We start from the raw sequence: 20,701 nt of genomic DNA, 5'->3' as shown, positions 1-20,701 counted from the left end.
GTTTCTATCGGTTTCCTGAAAGTTTTCTTATTACAGATCACGGTTCATGAAAAATTCGGTTATAACTGTCACCAAACTAACCAGCGCGACAAAGCTGGTTTTTCTGGTTTTGTTTGTCAATCAGTGTCATTTATGTGACAGAAATCAAGCAAATATCGGAAGTGAAATTCTCATTTAATTTCTAAAATTTGTAATAATATTTTGTATTTACATCCAAAAGCAATGGAGGTGTAGGCAGTAAAGGTAAATAAATTTCATTAACTAAATAGAATGCCTTTTTAGGACCATTTAAACTTATCATGCAGCCATTGTTTTCTTAAAGTCAGGAACATTTAAAGAAAACACGAAAAACAAGACAACAAGTAATCGTGAATGTTTTATAAGCTATAAAAATATAAATACTGATTATATTTGTTTATTTATTATTGATCTGTTTTAATATTGGACCTACAAATCTTCACTTGAGCTGTCTAACATGTTTAACAGTTTATTAATAAAGTACTTTTCAATATTAAACTCCATTGAAAAGAAGAAGCAAACGTAAAAGCAGAGAACAGGTACATTAAAAATGCATAAAAGATAAATTTTATAACAGAGGTATTGAAATTTAGAAAACGTCAACATTTGACGTTTCCAGTATTTTACCAAACCGATGTTTTTCAGGAACTGCTCTTTACCGTAGTTTACCGGTCTGGTTCGCCTGGTTTACGGAATACACCCTAACTGTGGCAACTTGACATTTTTGTAGCAGCGGGAAATTTAGATTCCAGTTCGGCACCCTCAATGACGTCACTAAAAGTTTAATCGGTATCGCTTATAGGTTTGTGCATGTTACGTGTGTGCGTTATTTTTTTCAACCAAACTTAACAGAGATAATTTGAGAAATAATATAGAGTACGTACATTACTAAATCCCGGATACGACGCAGAGTGTGTGCTATACAACGCGAGCCCCCACCGCGAGCCCTTTTACCAACCTAACAACGAGCAGGACTGTCCTTTGCGCCTGTACACCGCGGGACAGGTGTCCCTCCTCGCGCCTGCGTAGATCTCTGGACTGCAGGGGGATACTATACTGCCCTCACTCTCGCTTTCGTCATCGGTGGAGAAACTGTTGGAGAATAGGGCACTGAAAACGAAAAATCACAAGGTTATTATCATTATTATATCACAGAATATACAGAGTGGTCCGAACTGTATTCCGGAAACTTCGGTAGCATATTTTGCGGATAAAAATAAGTAAGAAAGTTCGTATAAATATATGTCCTAAAATGCTTAGTTTGGGAGATACAGGGTGTAGAATTTTCATTTTTATTTCGATTGTTTCCAAATAATTTCTTAAGTATGGTCAATATTTGGATGAAAATTTGTGTCTGAGAGTTTTTTGACGTGAGAAATTTGACTTTGATATAAATATGACTCCAATTTGTAGGGGGCGCCACCTATATGTGTTTTAACTGTTTTAAAGAGTTATAACTTTACGTTCGTATCTGTATAAAACTACTGAGTGAAAAAATATACATTTCCGTGACTTTTACGTAAAAAAATATATGTTTCTTGGTAAAAATCGCTAAGAGCAACCGTTCTGAAGATATTTAGAACGAAAATAGTCAATACATGCCATTATTGACAACAAAATAAACAGGTTTAGTAGATAGTTATTTGACTGAAATAATAGGTTTGGATATTTTTTTTGATTTTTTTTATATTGATCATAAATTTTTTTGCGAAAAATATTTATTATAAAACAGTTTCTGCTGAACTTTTGGACAAAAACATTTAAATTTTATGATTTCAGTCTAATAACTATTTAGTTAACAGGTTTAATTTCGATTTCAAATATCTCGAGATCCATTACTCATGGCCATTTTTAACCAAGAGACCTTTTTTACTTCAAACCAGTTAAAAAGTATGTAGGAGGCGCCCTCTACAAGTAGGAGTCATATTGACATCAAAATCAAATTTCTCATGCCAAAAAACTCTCAGACACAAATTTTTATCCAAATATTGACATTATTTGGAAAAAATCGAAATAAAAATGAAACTTCTACACCCTGTATGTCCGAAACTACGGATTTTACGACATACATTTATACGAACTATCGGAACACCCTGTATATTACCTTCCTATTAAAATTAAGAGCTCATATTTGGAGAGAATTATTTCCAATCTTTTTTTTTTTGAGAGTATAAAGTGAAAACCACAGATTATACAGATTATAAACTTTGTTTTTTCTTTATTGTTTTTCATGGTTCCAATTTTCGGAATCGGGAACTAGTTAGGTTAGTAGTTTGCGCACACTTATGGCCTCTAAAATTGTGCACAGCGCCTGACCGGCACAGTTATTAGAAAGATATCGGAAAACCGAATAGCGTCATGCAGTATTTACGCGTACCTTATCATGGTTACGATATGCGCGAGTCAATTTTTAACGCAACAACCGCTAATAACGTTAGCAATTTTCGTACCACGAATTAGGGATAAGATTTTTATCTGTATACATATAGTATACCTAATTTGTGCTAAAAAAAACTTACCTTTTTATTGCTGACACGGAATTCAAGGTTGAATCAAAGTCGAAACTGGTACGACCCTTCCTAACAGGAGCAGGACTACTCGTCAATGGCAACCCAGTCCTAGAATGGAACACCATCGAAGCCGCGTTACCCAGATTCCTCCTAAACTTCGCTTGTTCCGAAGCAGTCGGTATATCACACGCTTGAGATCCTGACGGTACTTTACTGCTATCTTGCGATTCTTCAACATCATTATTATCCTCCTCTTCGAAGGTGATTCTTTTTCTGACGCCCGACTTCAATACAACAACGCTATCACAACGCTTTTTATTACTGTTATTATTATTATTACTATGTACAGGTACGTTAAAACTAAATATATCACGTGGGTTCTTATCACAATTGCGTCCGCTCCGCTCTATAGCGTCCAGAAGGAGCTGACCCTTGTCCTTTTTCCAATTTTCGAGATCTTGTTCATTTTTGTTTTCGTTCGGATGGCATAGTCGCTTATTCGAACACTCCCCCGGTGTTTTTCTCGAACTATCACAGTCTTCCACGTCATCACAACGATGTTTACCCTTCACCGTACACCAGGAGTGAAGTCTGTCATCAACGAGGTCATTTTTAGCCTCCATAACCCCACTTTTCGAATTACCACGACACTTGGCGCAGTCTACTGTTGGATGGGTCGGATTTCTAGGTCCAGCGAAGAAGGAGGCTGATAAAATTTTGGAGTTGCCGAGGTCTACGTGGGGGAATTCATGTTTGGTGGCTGTGAGAGTGAATTTGGGCGGAGCTAGGAGGTTTTCCGGTGTGGTGAGGCGGTACCGGAGATTTTCTGGTGCGATTTTTCGGTCGGACTCGTGCTGAGTGACCAGCCAGGCGGTCAGCTGGGAAAAATAGAGCTGAGAACGGACGGCGCTGACCAGCTGGGTTAGGTTGAAACAGCCAGGGGTGTCCCTGGAAGGGGAAGTAACGAGAGTAAGACCCAAAAGTCTGGGAAATGTGAATTTTAGAGGCATTTTTTTGTTATTTATTGGTTATCTATAGTAATCGCAAAACATTTTCCGATGCACGTCATCAATCATATCGATATTGACAGTGCAGTCTATAAACCTGACTAAATAAAATTTTGGCAAAAATGTTTAAATTTTTTGTATAATAATTTAAGATACCGAGCAGCTCTTCATTTTACTTTATAGAGCAAATGATTGTAACAGATATTTTATTTAGATTAAAGCTGCAAAAATTAGTTTAAACCGAATTTTATTATCGCTATGTTGGTCACATTGCGCCGTTTACAGCAAGGTTGTCGTTTATTATTTGACAATTATCCTAATGTCAGTCATTATTTTGTATCACATCGTGTTGTTGAATCTTTGTGAGTAATTCTCGTTTTTTTGCCTATTCTTATTTTTTTTTTAAATGTACTTTTAAGCACAAACAGTTCTTTGAAGAACTAAATCTGTGTACATCAATAAATAACCCATAATAACGCTTAGAATAATCTTCACAATGGACTAGTTTTTGCTAATATGTAATAAGTAAAATAAGCTATAAAACAAATAAACCAATTAATTACTAAAATATAAGTTATTAAATTAAAAATAAAACGCAAAAATCTTTAGAAAGTGATATAATAAATATATGTATTGTTTGTCACTTTTAAATTAAGATTCATCTCATAAATCCATCACAATCTGGCAGCGCTGTCGCCATCGCTTGTCACTCAAAGTTGATCACGTGCATCCGAAATTGTTTTGCGATTACCATACTATTTTTGAGTATATAAAACTATTTGTTTCGCGTAAAAAACTATTTTTTACGCTAGTAAACCGAAAATTTAAAATATCCAATATAATATAAAATAATATATTTCCGTAGCACTGTTGGAAAATTTATTATGGCTGATAAAATACTAGTTTCTACAATATTATCAATTTAAAAAGATTAAAGTTTGTTTGTATTTTATCCATATATAATGACATGGAAATATATTGGCAAAACTAAACGCTATGCTTTAACCTTTTTACGTAACAGATAAAATCAAAGCATCACAAGGTAATTTTGTTTGCTATCAATTAACAACTACTTATCTATAACGATTAAAAAATTAAATTTGATTGATATATACATACTAGAAATAATTAAAAAAAACATATTGCATAAGGTGGCATCAAGATTTTTTTTCTTATATACAGGGTGGTTCGCTCTTACCTTTTTTGACAAACCGAAAAATGCCACTGTTCCAACAAAAACGCGTCGTCCAAACTGACAGTCGCTTCTAAAGAATCTTCCGTTGAACTGTGACAAGCGCAAGCCAAAAACACCTCTATGCACAGCTGGAACTGCTTCTTTTTTCCCAATTTCTGAACTATCTCCCTGGTATTCCTGTATTTTTGACACTAAAAAACACCAAAATCGTGTTATTTGATCGTATTAAAAAATTTGATAATTTTAAAAATTGCAATTTTTATTTGATTCTGCAATTTTCTATACATATTAACCCTCCGATACGGCACCAGTGGCCGCTTAACCATGAAGTCAAATGGTCAATGCCCCCCCCCCCCAAAAATCAGGAGAAAATTAGAAAAATTTATTTAAATTATTCTTTTTGCAAATCACTTTTTTTTAATTTTTTAGGATGTAGGTCTTTTTTAGGATGTAGGTCAGGAAGAGTGAAGATATGGTGATTTAAAAAAAATCGATTTTTGAATTTTTCAATTTTTTTGTACTTTTTTGCGGCAATTCGATTTTTCGATTGCGGCAATTTTCAAAAAATTTTCTGAAGCTCCAGGACTTCGTTTATGGTAGAGGTCACGCCCACTTTTTGGCCCTTTTTTAAAGCGTCCTCCTGCTTCGCAGGAGGCTAGAAAAAATTTGAAAAAATTCTAGTCCGACATAATTCGACCCCCTCTTTCGAATGGCGCTACGCGCTTTCTCCTACTACCCCTCCTTCCCCTACTTTTAAGGGGGTGCCCCTTTCGGGGCACACCTGGAATTTTTTTAATATTTTTTTCGGACTCTTGGGGTCGTACTGCGTACGACCATGTATGACAGAACCGATTTGGACGAAGTTTTCGGATAGCTAGTAGACTTCGTTTATGGTTGACTAGATCAGTGTCCAAGTCAAATGACTTGGGTGCGTGAAAGGTTCTGAACTTGTTGCGCAATGAGTTTTGATAATTTTTTTAAAAGGTGTATAGGAGGTATATTTGTTTTTAAAATTTTTAAAACATATTTTATATATTTGAACGTAATGATATCGAAGAAGGAAAGTGAGAGGGGGGATCCCCTCCCCCCCTCTTTTCTCCTCACCTTTTGATTTATAGGTTATGATTTATTTAATTTTATTTTTTTTTTAATTTTAAGGTTTTTATTTTTTTTTCTCGCCCTGTATAAAACTTTTTGACAAACTTTTTATACCAAAATATTTTTTTTATTATTATATACCTATCCCCCTCTAAAAATGATCAAAATCAAAAAATGCCAAAAAAGTTCAATTTTGGCCTCAAATTTTTTTCGAAATTTTCCTTTTTTGCCCTTTTTTTTAAATATCTCCCATATCCTTTATTTATTTGTAATAAGTGATACATTGTTGGATCGAGGGTAGGTGACGCTTATTAACTATCATTTTGTTACTTCTAATTATTGTACAGAGTGTCGTAGAAATCGATCCAAATTTCCTGTCTCACAAAATACAGTTTGTGTCCGGGAAGGGATCATAGTTTCATAGTTGTCGATTTTCGAAAGAAATTAGTACCTGTATATTATTTCCTATATTTTTCATTTTATTGATTTTATGGAAAGCACTGTTCATTAAAATGTTGTATCCCATGTTATAGGGCTTGTTTCTCTCTACAATTTCCTGTCTCACAATGTACCGTTTGTGTCCAGGAAGGGTTCATAGTTTCATAGTTGTCGATTTTCGAAAGAAATATGTATATTATTTCGTATATTTTTCATTTTATTGATTTTATGGAAAGCACTGTTCATTAAAATGTTGTATCCTATGTTATAGGGCTTGTTTCTCTCTACAATTTCCTATCTCACAATGTACCGTTTGTTTCACACCTATTTAAAAATGTAGGGGCAGGTTTCATTTTAACATAATTTGTATTTATTTTTGAGATTTATTTTCCTTTAACTAAACGTACATGTACCTTGTAAGAAACCAATTAAATTTGTACGCGCCGCCACTGCACGGCACTCAACTGAGAACAATTTGGCTTCTAGTGTCATTAATCCTTTATTTTTTAGACTTATTTGTCTGAAATGCTTACCAAAAGATTCTTCTTATTGCACTGATGATTACCAAGTCCTTTTTTCTGGTAGGGACAGTGCGGTCCCTCGTGAAAATCCTTCGATTTGCCAGGGGCGTCGCCTAGGGGGGGACCCGGTACTCGGCCTTCGGTCACCAAGGCGGCGAGCGCCGACAGTACTTCGGTTTCATTTGGTGCGACGTTGCCACTGGATTCCGGTTTCAAAATGCTGCTATGCATCTAAAAAAAAGAATAAAAAAATGGGGATGATTTACTTTAATGTATTATCACAGATTATACAGATTATAAACTTTGTTTTTTCTTTATTGTTTTTCGTGGTTCCAATTTTCGGAATCGGGCACTAGTTAGGTTACTAGTTTGCGCACATAGCACGCCCACTTATGGCCTCTAAAATTGTGCTCAGCGCCTAACCGGCACAGTTATTAGAGATATATCGAAAAACCGAATAGCGTCATGCAGTATTTACTCCTACCTTATCATGGTTACGATATGCGCGAGTCAATTTTTAACGCAACACCCGCTAATAACGTTACCGCCTGACGTAATTTGCGGATCAATTATACCAAGCGCTATTTCTAAATAACGTTTAAAAATTGCTTAAATGGGCATGTGCGGGTATTTGAAAACCGGGGCCGGCCGGCGAGATCTTTTATTTTAGGTTATGTTTGAATTGTTTTGAATTATTACTTTAGTTTTATTAGGTAATTTGATATTTAAGTAGCTGGGATTAGTTTTAATTAAATAAATATGGCCCAAAATATGGATTCCACCTCTTCCAATATTAAAGAACCTATAAAGAGGCTTAGGTTTACAGCAGATGACGATTTTAAAATACCTAGTAAACAAAACAATTTCAAAGTTTTAAATTCAAAGTTAGGTTAAAAGTTTAAATAGCGGACGCGACGCGAACAGAATTCTTTCCGATCCGATAACTATAAATGAAGAGAGTTAATACCACCTCACGTAAAGGAAATAACACCTGGCCTTATTAGCGTCCATGCACGCTATTCGGTTTAGCGATATCTCTCTATTACGCTGTTTATTGTTATTTTACGCGAGTTTATTTTTGCGCACAGGAAATTTTACTCGTTTGCACATCGTCATAAAAAACAATTTTCGTACCACGAATTAGGGATAAGATTTTTATCCGTATACATATAGTATACCTAATCTGTGGTAATAGACTCTTAATATTTTTATTCAAAGAAAAAAAAACGATCACACCTTACTTTATAATTCTGTAATACTACTTTCATTGCATCAGATGTAATTATTTGTTACAGAGTTTGACCACGCATGAGTTAACATAGAAATACGAATTAATTCAATACATTTTAGTCTCCTATTTAGAGAGAAAGTATTTTTAGTTGTTTTATTGTAGATGTGAAGGATTTATAAAATCTATTGAATAATATTATACAGGTAGACCTTTCACGTTATTGAATAGCGACCAATCTCGCAAACTTTCACTGTTTCGATTAAATTGTGCTAGAGATTTTTGCGGCTGATGATTTTTCAACGTACAGGGTGTCCAAATTTCGGTTTAATATTTATTTTCATAGTCATTTCATAGTCATCCTGTAGAGAAACCAAACTATTTCTTTTTTCACTGAACTCAAAGTTGTAATAATTCATAAAACCACAGGTAAAACTTGGGGTAGACTAGTAATTAAAAAATAATAAATAGTTTAAAATGAGAGACAGTAAATTTTAAGTAAAATATAATTAGATTCTACATTTTTTAACCAAATCGTCTATAAACCAATAAGTACTTTTTAAATACATTTTAATGCGTTTTAAATGTATTTATTTAACAACTTAACATGTTAAATATACGGAATATTTCCTTAAAAACACCAATCTCAAGCAAATATTAACATTTTAAAAGTATTTTCTATAAAATCGGTGATAATTATTTTGTTTGGGTCTCGTTTGGCAATATTTTTATAATTAATTTTATCATAAATGACCTAGATTATGAGACTTGTCTTATATTTTATATAGTATTTATTTTCTTAAACTGATGCATGGTAATGATAACACAAAATATCTAGTTTATTAGAACGTTATCAGTGCCAGGATCTTTATTGTTATTGTCATAAATAAATTCAAGGACACTTTTTTGTTTATAAAATTCTTATATCAACATTATGTAATAATAATACAATACGATAAAAAAAAACGGCTAGACCTTGACCTCACCAAAATTTTTATTGATTGTAATTCCCCAGCCGTCTTTGACGCCGTTTTTTTTTCGATCATATGGTACTTATAAAATATGGCCACCTATTTGTTTTTTTTTAATAAAGTTCCTTTATATATTTTGTGTAATTTTTTTAAATATACAAATATTTTTAAATTCCAATAAACAAAAACATATGTACATAAGATGTTAATATATCAATTAGTACATTTACTGATATAAAAACAATGTTTTGTAGTTGTGAATATGATAAATGAATTCGAGTTTTAGTCAAAACAATTTTGAAAAAAAATCCTTTTGTGAAATTTGACCTAATATTTTGTTATAAACAATTTGTATTTAGTATATGTCTGTAGTATGTATACGTAAACAATATTTAACAATTATTTTATTTATTATTTATTTTACAATACGAAAAAACAATTTTTAAATTAGCATAATTAGAGTTTTTTTGTTGCACATTTAGTTCTAATAATGTTGTAAATTAAAAATGAAACCCTATTCTATTAAAATTTAAAAAAAAATCCTTATTTTTATGTAAAAAAATCGAAACTTGACAACACCGTTATCGAATTAAATACAAGGGTTGCCATGCCGAACGTAAAACGCAACGTCGCATCAAGGCCTACTTTGTCCCACAAACTAGTTTAATATTCTTAATAGAGAGAGTAAATTAAAACACGACGTTGTCAATTTTAAATGCATTTTTTTTTCACTGTCCTTAAAAAAAACAAATAAAAACTCGTACTCACCCTGTATTAGGTTTGATTCCATCTCACGTCTAACCAACCTTCTCGAAAACCTTACACTGCAAGAAAAAAGTACGAAATAAATTACTAAAATCTTTTAACTCTAGTTTCAGTAATTATAATATAATCGGTAATACACTCTAAAAGGTCTCACTGTATCAGTTAAATACCAACGCCAAACGAAAAAATTAATAAAACACTAATAGACTGAAAAAAAAACAGTATAAAGTAAATCGATCCGACCTTCTCGGAAATCGGAGACGAACTGGCAACCGGGCCGTGTCCTCCGCAAGAGGGAACAGCTGATTGCAGGCCCCCACACCGTTGTCGTCGTGCTCTGACGTCAATGGAATGAAGCGACGCGATTGGCTGGGCTCGGGAACACGGCAATCCCCCAGCTGATTGCCAGCAGGCCAGCTGAGCTCTGTCGATCGCCAGGCGTATTGAAAGGATTCGCTGATAGTCTGGTAGAGTTGGGATTTTATAAAACGTATTTTTTTTGGTAAAGATATGGTTGTCTTTAATCTATAGGGTTGTTCACCACATACGACACGGAGCATTGTAGCTAAACGATTAGATTTTTACAAATTGTAAATTTTGGGTTCGTTGAAGGACTATTAGGGATTAGGGCTACAACTTAGAAATAATTTTACAAGATACAGAGTGTCCCAAATAAGTAAAAAGTAACTACTATTGTAGCTAAATTTAAGTAAACTGTTATAAATCTAAATAATAATAATGTCCATAAACAAATGTCGATTTTGAAAAGAGTTACTAACTTCAACTAGAAAATTGCCATGGCGCGACACCAGCCATCTTGGTTGCCATTTTATTGAAAAATGGCTCTTTATTCAAAATCTGAGCTAGATAGGTATAGGAAACCCTAATATAGTTTGAAAAAGCATTTGAACCTGCTCCGATATATTTAAAAAAAAATCGGTAAAAAAACTTTTAAGTTAAACGGTTTTATCTTATGTGCACTGAAAACTAGAAAATAATAATAACAATTAGGTATTTTGAACTTCTAGTTCAGAAATATTTTAGTACTAGGCAGAATAGCTTTTAGGCATATTAGACTAAAATAAAAACGTGGGGCCCCTCTGAAATCCTACATATGGCAAAGCATATCTTTATACTTTGGTAGATCATGAGCTCGGCGTTCGCTGGTGAAGCCGCCACGGCTGGTTATTGATTGTCAAAATCTCCAGTTACGATTATAGTAAGTCGATGCAATCCACACTTAGTATAGAAGAAAGTATTACAGCAATAGTTAATGGGCCCCACGTTTTTATTTTAGTCTAATATGCCTAAAAGCTATTCTGCCTAGTACTAAAATATTCTGAACTAGAAGTTCAAAATACCTAATTGTTATTATTATTTTCTAGTTTTCAGTGCACATAAGATAAAACCGTTTAACTTAAAAGTTTTTTTACCAATTATTATTTCTAGTTTTTAGTATTTAACGGAAATGCCTACCGAATATTCCTCATTCTATTTAATTCATTTAGTGCATCATTATTACATGGTTTTTTACCTGATAATTTATTACAATCTAATTCCTCAATACATAGCCCTTCCAGAGACTCGACTCGACTTAGAGCCACGTATGCTTGCCCTTCCTCAAACAATTTTGATGCTAGCCTGGACTCATGACGCTCAGGTGTTTCTGACGCTAACAACTATCTTTGTCTCTCTCGTTGTGATGCCAGCCTAGACTCAGGACGCTCAGGTGTTTCTGCCGCTAACAACTCTCTCTGTCTGTCACGTTGTGATGCTAGCCAGGACTCATGACGCTCAGGTGTTTCTGTTGCTAACCGCTCTCTTTGTTTCTGTACGTCGACTATAAGGTGGCATCACTTTGCTTTGCACGTTTCTGTTGCTAACCGTTCTCTTCGTTTTCTGTAGTCGACTATAGATTTCATTTTCTCTTTTGCACGTTTCGTTCTATACTTTTCTTTCGCCTTTTCGAGCCTTCTTTTTCGTTGTGTACCAAATTTCAGATCAATCTGACAACAGGAAGGTACTTAAATTTCAAAAAAAACATCTATTATACTTTTCTTTCGCCTTTTCGAGCCTTCTTTTTCGTTGTGCAGCAGTTTCGTTTTTATTTTTGTTTGTTTTTTATTTATTGTTTCCATGTTGTTCCCACGAGTAATGGACATTTTAACGGTCGACCCCCCCAGAGGTCCAGTAGAGGGGCAAGGCTATAATATACAACAAGAGGCGCCCAATCTTGAGGGGAAAACGCTTGCGACATTACATTTTTAGCCACCCTAATGCCATACAGTCCTCAGCACGTTTTAACCTATTACCTTAACTTGAGTGGTAAACCTACCGCTAACTACGTAGGTACATCTAATCACCTTTTTTTTATCTGTCCTTCTAACGTCACACAATCTTGGACACAACTGTTCTGGACACGACTACTCATGCCCTCACCTAATACGCCATTTTGTAACGACGTCCATCTTGGATTTTAAATTTTGTCATAATCACAGTATTCTACTAGTGTAGCCCTTTCATTTGATACCCATATTGAGGGAGTTGTGGAAAAATATGAAATCCGCCATTTTGTACCGGCGGCCATCTTAGATTTACAATGTTATTGATATTACTATATTGTATTGTCATCGGAACTAAAGGTGTGTACCAAATTTCAGATCAATCTGACAACAGGAAGGTACTTCAATTTCAATTTCTAATTTTTGACCCAAATAAACAAACAAATAAATAAATACCGTACGGGTCGAGCTAAATAAAACCGTTTAAAAATATAGGGTGTTTAGGTAATGGTTCTGTTTATTTGCATCACCCATCTTTCTGAGAAGAATAATAATGTTGATGGTATTTTTCGTACCTTAAATTCTTTAGGCATAGCCGTAGAATAAGGGTAAAAATAATATTTTATACAATTTGTCGAATATACATATACATATAACCATATTAAATGTATGTTCACAACAGGGTGTTAATAATATATTCTATTGTAGCCTGTATTTTTAAATATCTTTAAATATCTCAAAAACCAAAGATTTTAACCATATTTAACCCTTATAATAAATACCTTTTTTTGGGCCCAAGAATCCAAAAATGAAATAAAATACAGGGTGTGCCATAAGAAAACATATAACTTTGGTATGTATCTTAGTTCTGAAACACCCTGTACATTTCAAAATAATTTTAAATTGTGCACATTGCCACCCCGTATATACCCATAAAATATTTTGTTTCTATATCTTTCCGTTTTCGTATAATCAACGGAGGCGAATGAGGTGCGCCACCCTGCACTGCATGTATTGCACCAGGTTGACGCTCCAGAAAAATTAACTTTTGCAAAAGTACGTTCTAAGATTATTTGACTGGACTACAGATTTTCAACGACGTCAAGCTCGCTCAAGGTTTTCTAGGCCAACTTAACACGTGCCTTGCTACTTAAATATACCTATGCGCCAATTCCTTTGTCTCTTTCCACTGTATTTTCCACACTTACATTTCCTACGTTTCCATTTCGGGAAATTTTCCCTTATTAGGACACACAGACCAATAATTGATATTTGTTGGATTGAATTGTTTCGGAAAATCTGGTTAAAAGTGGTTCAAAAATTGGTTATCTCTATAGAATACTTCAGTCACAATAATATGTTATCAATTTTTTAATTAATTCTTATTTTACGTTACGTATTTTTACTGAAAAAATAGTAATCTTGCCTTGGATCCAAATTATAATTAATTATTCCATACATACGAGGTGTTTCCGAAAAGATATAAGAAAACAAGACATAAGAAAAATGCGATAAGTATACAAAGGACTACTAAAGCTACAATTTAATATTATTTTCAAAAGATACAGAGTGTCCCAAATAAATAAAAAAATATATCAAAGTTTTATTTTTTAAATGGAACACCCTGTATATTATTACATTTTTAGTTTCTACGATTCAAATAAAGGTAAATTTGATTAAGGTTTGAGCCACTTTAATCTTACCGTTTTTGAAATATTTAGGATTTTCTGAAAATGCAGAAACAATTTTAAGGCCTCATTTCTCTGTTTACTATATTTTTGGCGCAATAATAAAAATACTAAAAATTTATTTTAAATAATTACTAGCTTTAAACGGCAATAACTTGTTTAATTGAAATGGAACACCCTGTATATTTTACGTGAATCAGATGCACAATTTAATTATCTATCAAATTGTATTATACCATTTTTTACCTATCTCTTCAAATTTTCGTAGAAAATACATTTTTTTATAATTTAAATCTCAATTTTCATTATACCCATGGAATATTGATATTTTAGATATTTTTTTAAAGCAAAAAATGTACAAAATGTACAGAGGCTAAAACCGAAAATATTACTAGCCCATTTGTTTACAAAAAGAAAACTATTTAAATCTTTGTAAAAAGGTATATTATTAATTAATTAGATACTTAATTGTGTTAGTTAATAAATTATTCTAAATAAATGTGGATTTGTATCAGAAATCAATATAATAATAAGTTATGAATGTGAACGTCTCTCTTGTTACAAATAAGGATTCGTCAAAAAATGAAATAAAATTTACAAGGTGTTACTTTTTACCACACTGTCTAATACAAATACAAAATCCGTTTTTTTTAGTATTTGGAACCATTATTATTAATCAACGCAAACAGTCAATTAATTTAGTTTGAATACAGGAAACATATTAATTGGTCCTCTTTTACAAGTATTTAAACAGTTTTTTTTCTCGTCAAATATATACATGTGTTCCATTTAAATTAAACAAGTTATTGTCGTTTAAAGCTATTTAATATAATTTTTTAGACACTCTGTAGTATTATTTATATTACTGCAACCATGGGGCCAGGATATTTTTTATTCCGATATTTTTTATTCATTTGGGACACTCTGTACCTTTCGAAAATAACGTTAAATTGTAGCTTTAATAGTCAATTTCAAAAAATCTAATCGTGTGGCTACAATACTCCATATCGAACGAGGTGAATAACCCTGTAGATATTAAAAACACCTGATATTATGTAGTTTTGGATGTTCCCCGGTATACCGTGCGTGAAAGTATGGTTTAATTCACAGCGAATTACAGTAAATAGGTTCGAATTAAGGTTAGACCGTTGTAATTGTGAGAGATAATGATTTAAACGGTTTTACTTTACCAGCCATGTACGCAACGACTTAGAAATGATTTGTGTGCCACTTAAACCGTGACTATATCTATTACGCAACAGAGTTTATAAATTAATTATTCGTTAATCTGATTTTTCCTTGTCGCGTGATTTTCTATCTATTATTTCTGCGGCTACTGCGACGTCGTTTTCATTCTACTGTGAACATACGTTATATATTTTACAAACAATCAAAAATTATTTACATAACGTAATTTAAGTTTTCGAAAAAAAAACTGTTTAATTATTGATAATAGGCTGTAACGTATGTTATAAATAAATAATCAGCTCTTTGGAGAATTTAAAACACGGTTGAACAGTGGGACAACATTTAAAAATCGAGACAAAACTATAAAACGCTATTCTTGAACTTATTGCAAACACAAGTGTTTTGTTTAGAATACTACTTTGGGGAAGGTTAATGATTTAATTTTTGTTGTAAATTCCACAAACCATGCACAGACTTCTCACAAAATACACATAAGATGTAAATAAACAACTGTATTGTTATCAAATTGAGAATTTTTGTCTGGGTACGTAAGTAACTGAGATACTTTTGACCGAAAAAAAAGTGACTGATTTTTTTTACCGAAAATTTGGTATTTCCTCCCACTGCGTCCCCCAAATGTCACATTAACATACACACATCAAGCCATAATATGTATATTTACATGTATCTATCGCTTAAATTAAAAATTTTGCGTCGTAGATTAATAGAAAAACTATATAACAAGCCATCATGTATCGTAAAGTAACATAATATATTTATATTGGGATTGACATAGAGCACACAATTTCTGGAACAAGCTGTATAATGGAAGAATATTTTTAGAACCTGGAAATATACGACGGAATTTGTCCAGTCTAAATATATATGTGTATCTGGTCCTGGAGAAACAAGGTAGTCGAAAAATGACCAGCAAAAATGTCGACATTTGGGCGGTATTTAGAGCATTGTACTAGAGATGTGTCATCAAATCGATCTCTGAAAAATATCGATAGATTTTGTAAAGACACTTGGATTTAACATGATTCTAAATGGCCAGCATAAAGTTAGAGATTTGGGCGGTATTTAGAGCATTGTACTAGGGATGAGCTGTCGAATCGATTTTTGAGAAATATCGATAGATTTTTTAAAGACACTTGGCACTCTACTAGGGATGAGCAACCGAATCGATCTTTGAAAAATATCGATAGATTTTTTAAAGACACTTGGATTTACTACAACGTACCATCGTATGATTCTAAATGACCAGTAAAAATGTCGACATTTTGGCGATATTTAGAGCATTGTACTAGGGATGAGCAACCGAATCAATCTTTGAAAAATATCGATAGATTTTTTAGAGACACATGGATTTAACGTGATTCTAAATGACCAGCAAAAATGTCGAGATTTGGACGGTATTTAGAACGTCGGACTAGGGATGTGCCATCGAATCGATCTTTGAAAAATATCGATTGATTTTTTAAAGACACTGGATTTAACATGACTGTAAATGACCAGTAAAAATATCGACCTGGGCGGTATTTAGAGCATCGGAATAGGAATGGGTAATCGAATCAATCTTTGAAAAATATCGATGTTTTTTAAAGACATTTGGATTTTAAATGCAACAAATGATTAAAACTAGATTTCCAGTTTTAATCATACGCTGATGATGCTAACATGGTTAGCAAAGCAATTATTTGTGTTTTATTTTGCTGTTGTAACACCAAAGATTCCAACCCTCAACTGTAATAATAAGGTTTAAATATCTCTAAATGTAAAATGCCATGTTTTTCTACTCTAAAAACATATCTGAAACCGCAAGTAGAATTTTCAATGTCTTATCTGATTCTTTTAACTACCAGGTAAAACGATATGTCTACGATAGGGTTTTACAATTGACAAGATTACTAAAAAGACGAAAGAAATAAAAAAATAAAAAAAAGAGTAATAAAAAAGTTGAACAAAAAACATCGAAATTAGGATGAAGAAAAGATTTAAAAAACAAAACAAAAGAAAGACGCTTAACGGAGCTTCAAATGAATGAAATTATCCCCCCTTGCCCCTCTGTACCCCCCTTTTGTAGCGCAGTTCAACGCTCTAAATCAATTTTAATAATAGAAGTGGGTTGGCCAGCCAAAAGTTCGTTGTCATCAATCATTTTTGTATTCAACGTACCATCATAGGATACGTACTTACATTTTAGCGAAACACGAAGAATGCGTTATTTTGACAGTCCAAGTTAAAAAAACACATTCACTTCCTTGAAAATTTTCTACTCCAATGTTTAAGAGCCAAGCAAAGACTTGTTTTTTGTTGTTTTCCTATAAATCTTTCTAAAACATATTTTTAATATGTTAAAAAATGATACAAAGCTACTGACATATGATCTAGGGTACTGACTCACTGTTGAGATACCCCATATCAAAATCTTAAGACATCCACAAGATTTATTTTGATATTTTATCAACGATATTCATAAATATAAAAAAAAATGTTATTAAAAGAATAAAATGGTCAAATTCGCTTATTTTTTAAAGTATAGACAATCTATTGGCTTAAAATAAGTGGTGCCAACCACCCAAAGGGGCCTTAACCCGTCCTCGGAGGTCATAGCACCTCGCCAACACCAGCTGAGACGGGTATAAACAGGTCGCAGACTGTGTGGCTTGCTGTTTTGGTTCGTTCAACTGGCTAGACCGCTTGGGGGGGATTTTAGGGACATGAGGCACTCCAGGGGGGACATGGAGCAATAAAAAAGAGTCAGAAGGATGGGGTAGTTATAGAATTTGAGGGTTGAAGGCAGTCTGGGAGTACTTGAAGCGTAGATAACAACAATTCAATAATATTTTCAAGCATAACTTGCCTGGAAAAACAGTGTAGGCATTGTATTTTGTCTCATATTTTTATACCAATAAACCTAGCCATACTATTTTTTTTTATAAAATATGAGTGAATTTAAATATACAGTATGTTCCCGGATGATACATGAAATAATAATATCCAATTTGTTTCATTTTAATTTCATAAAAACTAGAGACATTTAGGAATTAAGAGTCCATTTCACTCCGAAAAAGATGTCCGAAAAAGTAGCAAAAATAAGCTTTCGGCATTTAACGTTTTACGTAAAACTGGCTAGGTATTTTTACACAAATGAAGAAGGAAATTAAAGATAAAGGATTATACCATATCCGTATTGTAGCACATTTTTAGACAACTTCCTTATTTTTAAGATTTTGATGGTCAAACTTCAACAAAATATTCCTCATTTTTGAACTTAATTTTCTCGAAAATAAAGACATAATTTAAAATTCCGTTACAATACAGAGATAGATTGAAGTTTTGTGGTTACAGTGATATATAATTTATATGGTTTTGTAACAAATTGCTCCCTATTTTATGGCAAATGCTGAAGCTCTACAAACCTTAATCAAGTAAATATTTGCACAGTCCTTTAAGTGATCCCCTGTATCCATTATGGTGATAAATATTTATTGGATAGGTACTTGGAGAAAATCAATATTTGAACAATAAAAAAATAAACCTAAAGAAACTAGCCTAGACGTAGGATTTTACCTGCCAGTCTTTACCTGTTCAGGTAAAACGTATTTAATAAAACCTTGAATACCTGGTGGTGCATCCTTGTTGGAAACATAGGAAATAGCATGAAAATTTCGAACTGGCACCACCCGGTATATTTTAAATAAAACATTAATTAAAAAAAAGTATTGCACCATGTTCCATACCAAACTTTGTGTACTTTTTACTTTTTATCAAAACAAAATTAATTAAACTATACCTAAATAAAGAGCAACATATTATTATGCACAATAATTTATCATTGAAAATATGCGAGACTATTTTGTAAACATTCCAATATTGTTATCGTTCATTTATTATTCTATTTAATCAACTGAAAACACAGTTCATTGCTCAGACATTAAAAATACTGTAGAGTATTCTATTTTTTGGGAAAAAAACTTCAATAAAATCCATATGGAAACAAAAAAAAATAATCAGAAAACAAGGAAACACAAAAAAAGCAATTTTCATAGTGATTCAACTAATTTTTTGCTTGACTCATACCTATTAACCCTTCCTCACGACCCTATCATCGATTTAAATTAATAATTCCCTTTCAATTTCTCTGTATAAAATACTTATTTCACCCTATAGAGAATAAGAGATGAACGATTAAAATTATTAAAGCTTTCACTAAGCATGAAACCTACTTTTCATCTCTGTATCTACCATGTGGAACATTGTAAAATCCTGAACAGATGCCATGCCTACTTAAAATAAATCGGTTTTCTTTGATTTTATTAATTGAAAATAGCCCGTGTGTGTGTGATTGCACAACAACTCACTTAAATGAGGAAAATTAAAAATACATCATGTAATTTAGGTCGTAGTGCAACGACAAAAGCATCTACAATTCAAATTACGGGTTAAATAAGAATGAATATACACAAGCACGGGGTCAATCATTAACTTAAAACAATAATAAACACGCGTGAATTAATAAAAATAAAAGGATCGTAATATTTACAGCTGTAGACAAAATGGCAGCAGTACCCCGAAAATATTTATAAACTTTCTACCTCTTTTAGTCGATGATGTCAATTCAGAATTCGGCCTCCACGATGCTATATAACGGCGTTGTTTTCTGATTTTTTCATCTTTTTTGTATTCATCCTGGATAAAACTGGAGTTTTGCTGCTGCTGCGACACAAACACAAAGACGCAAACTGGAAGAAACCCTGACGGAACAAAGATCTGCTGAAAACTGATCGAATCAGCTGTTTGTCAAGTTGGCCGTGTGTTTGACAACCAGTCGAAGGAGGGTGGGAGAGAGATAGAGGATGTGGCGCGCGATTTGAAATCAGAAACAACGTTGCCATGTATCAAGGGAATAATTTATTTGGGAAATTTCGAAAACAAACACATTTGAGGGGTTTTTAATATTTTTTACAAATACACAGAAGAATGAATGAACTTAAAACAATGAAGACCATTTTATTGAAAGTATTGCCTTAATAACGTATATTTTAATAATTATTCTTTGACAAAAGTAAACAATCACTACAGATACATATTTATACAATCAAAATACAATATTTCATTAAATTACAAGAGCTTTATTGAGGAAAAAATAGTACAAAACCCTGTGAACTTTGATAATATTCATACTGTCATTTTTAGCGTAAGAAAAAAAAACATTAGTCTATGTAATAGTAGTCGGGTCACTTTTTCCCTGATTTCTTTATACCTCCACTAACCAGGGGGCCTTTCTGGTTAGCCTTTGCCTTGGCATCTTGCAAGGCCTTTTGTTGTTCCTTCTGTTTTTGCTTGAAGGCTATTTCATCGTCGTCCATTTCCTTTTGGTCTTTTTTTGGCTGTTTCAGAGGCTTCTTCTTGCCACCCTCTCTTCCAGACATCTGGAAATTACCGATTTTTTATCGTATTTCGTAGAAATTCGTTAAAAAAACACTATATTAGTGTACCTAACCATAAGCAATGTAAGTAATAAGACGATTAATAGAGTAAGGCATGAGTAATGTTAGTGATATTAATATGTAAATTTACTTACTTTATTCTTGGGTGTTTTTTATCAATAAACTCGAGCTGGAAATTCTAAATACGGTTTCTTTTTTCAAGAATATTCAAAAAGAATTGTTAAAAAATTGTGATGAAATTTTTCGAAATAAACTGACCACAGAAGAAATCATAATTGACAGACTTAATTTTCTCCGATTCTGTGTCTGTGGACAGGACAAAAGAACTACTGACCG

The 20,701-nt window shown here is 32.9% G+C and overlaps 1 protein-coding gene across 3 annotated transcripts in view; it reads right to left on the bottom strand.

The window, feature by feature from the left end:
- Positions 1-20,701, bottom strand: part of LOC115885397 (protein FAM214A) — a 39,657-nt gene that overhangs the window by 4,615 nt on the left and 14,341 nt on the right. Inside the window, exons 1-6 of one of the 3 annotated variants that reach the window (XM_030904295.1) lie at positions 19,511-19,710; positions 9,755-9,810; positions 6,800-7,018; positions 4,734-4,921; positions 2,538-3,476; positions 977-1,128 (exon numbers count right to left, since the gene is read on the bottom strand). In XM_030904295.1, coding sequence (XP_030760155.1) covers positions 977-1,128; positions 2,538-3,476; positions 4,734-4,921; positions 6,800-7,018 — 1,498 coding nt within the window. In that variant the 5' untranslated portion in view covers positions 9,755-9,810; positions 19,511-19,710. Of the gene's footprint in view, positions 1-976; positions 1,129-2,537; positions 3,477-4,733; positions 4,922-6,799; positions 7,019-9,754; positions 9,811-9,994; positions 10,081-19,510; positions 19,711-20,701 lie in introns of those variants that run through there. The other 2 variants (XM_030904296.1, XM_030904298.1) reach the window with 2 other exon arrangements.

This window comes from Sitophilus oryzae, unplaced genomic scaffold (assembly GCF_002938485.1).
Source record: "Sitophilus oryzae breed Bouriz unplaced genomic scaffold, Soryzae_2.0 scaffold_381_pilon_pilon, whole genome shotgun sequence".
Taxonomy (NCBI): Eukaryota; Metazoa; Arthropoda; class Insecta; order Coleoptera; family Curculionidae; genus Sitophilus; species Sitophilus oryzae.
The sequence above is the reverse complement of the archived record's forward strand: the minus strand, read 5'-3'. Positions and strand labels throughout refer to the sequence as shown.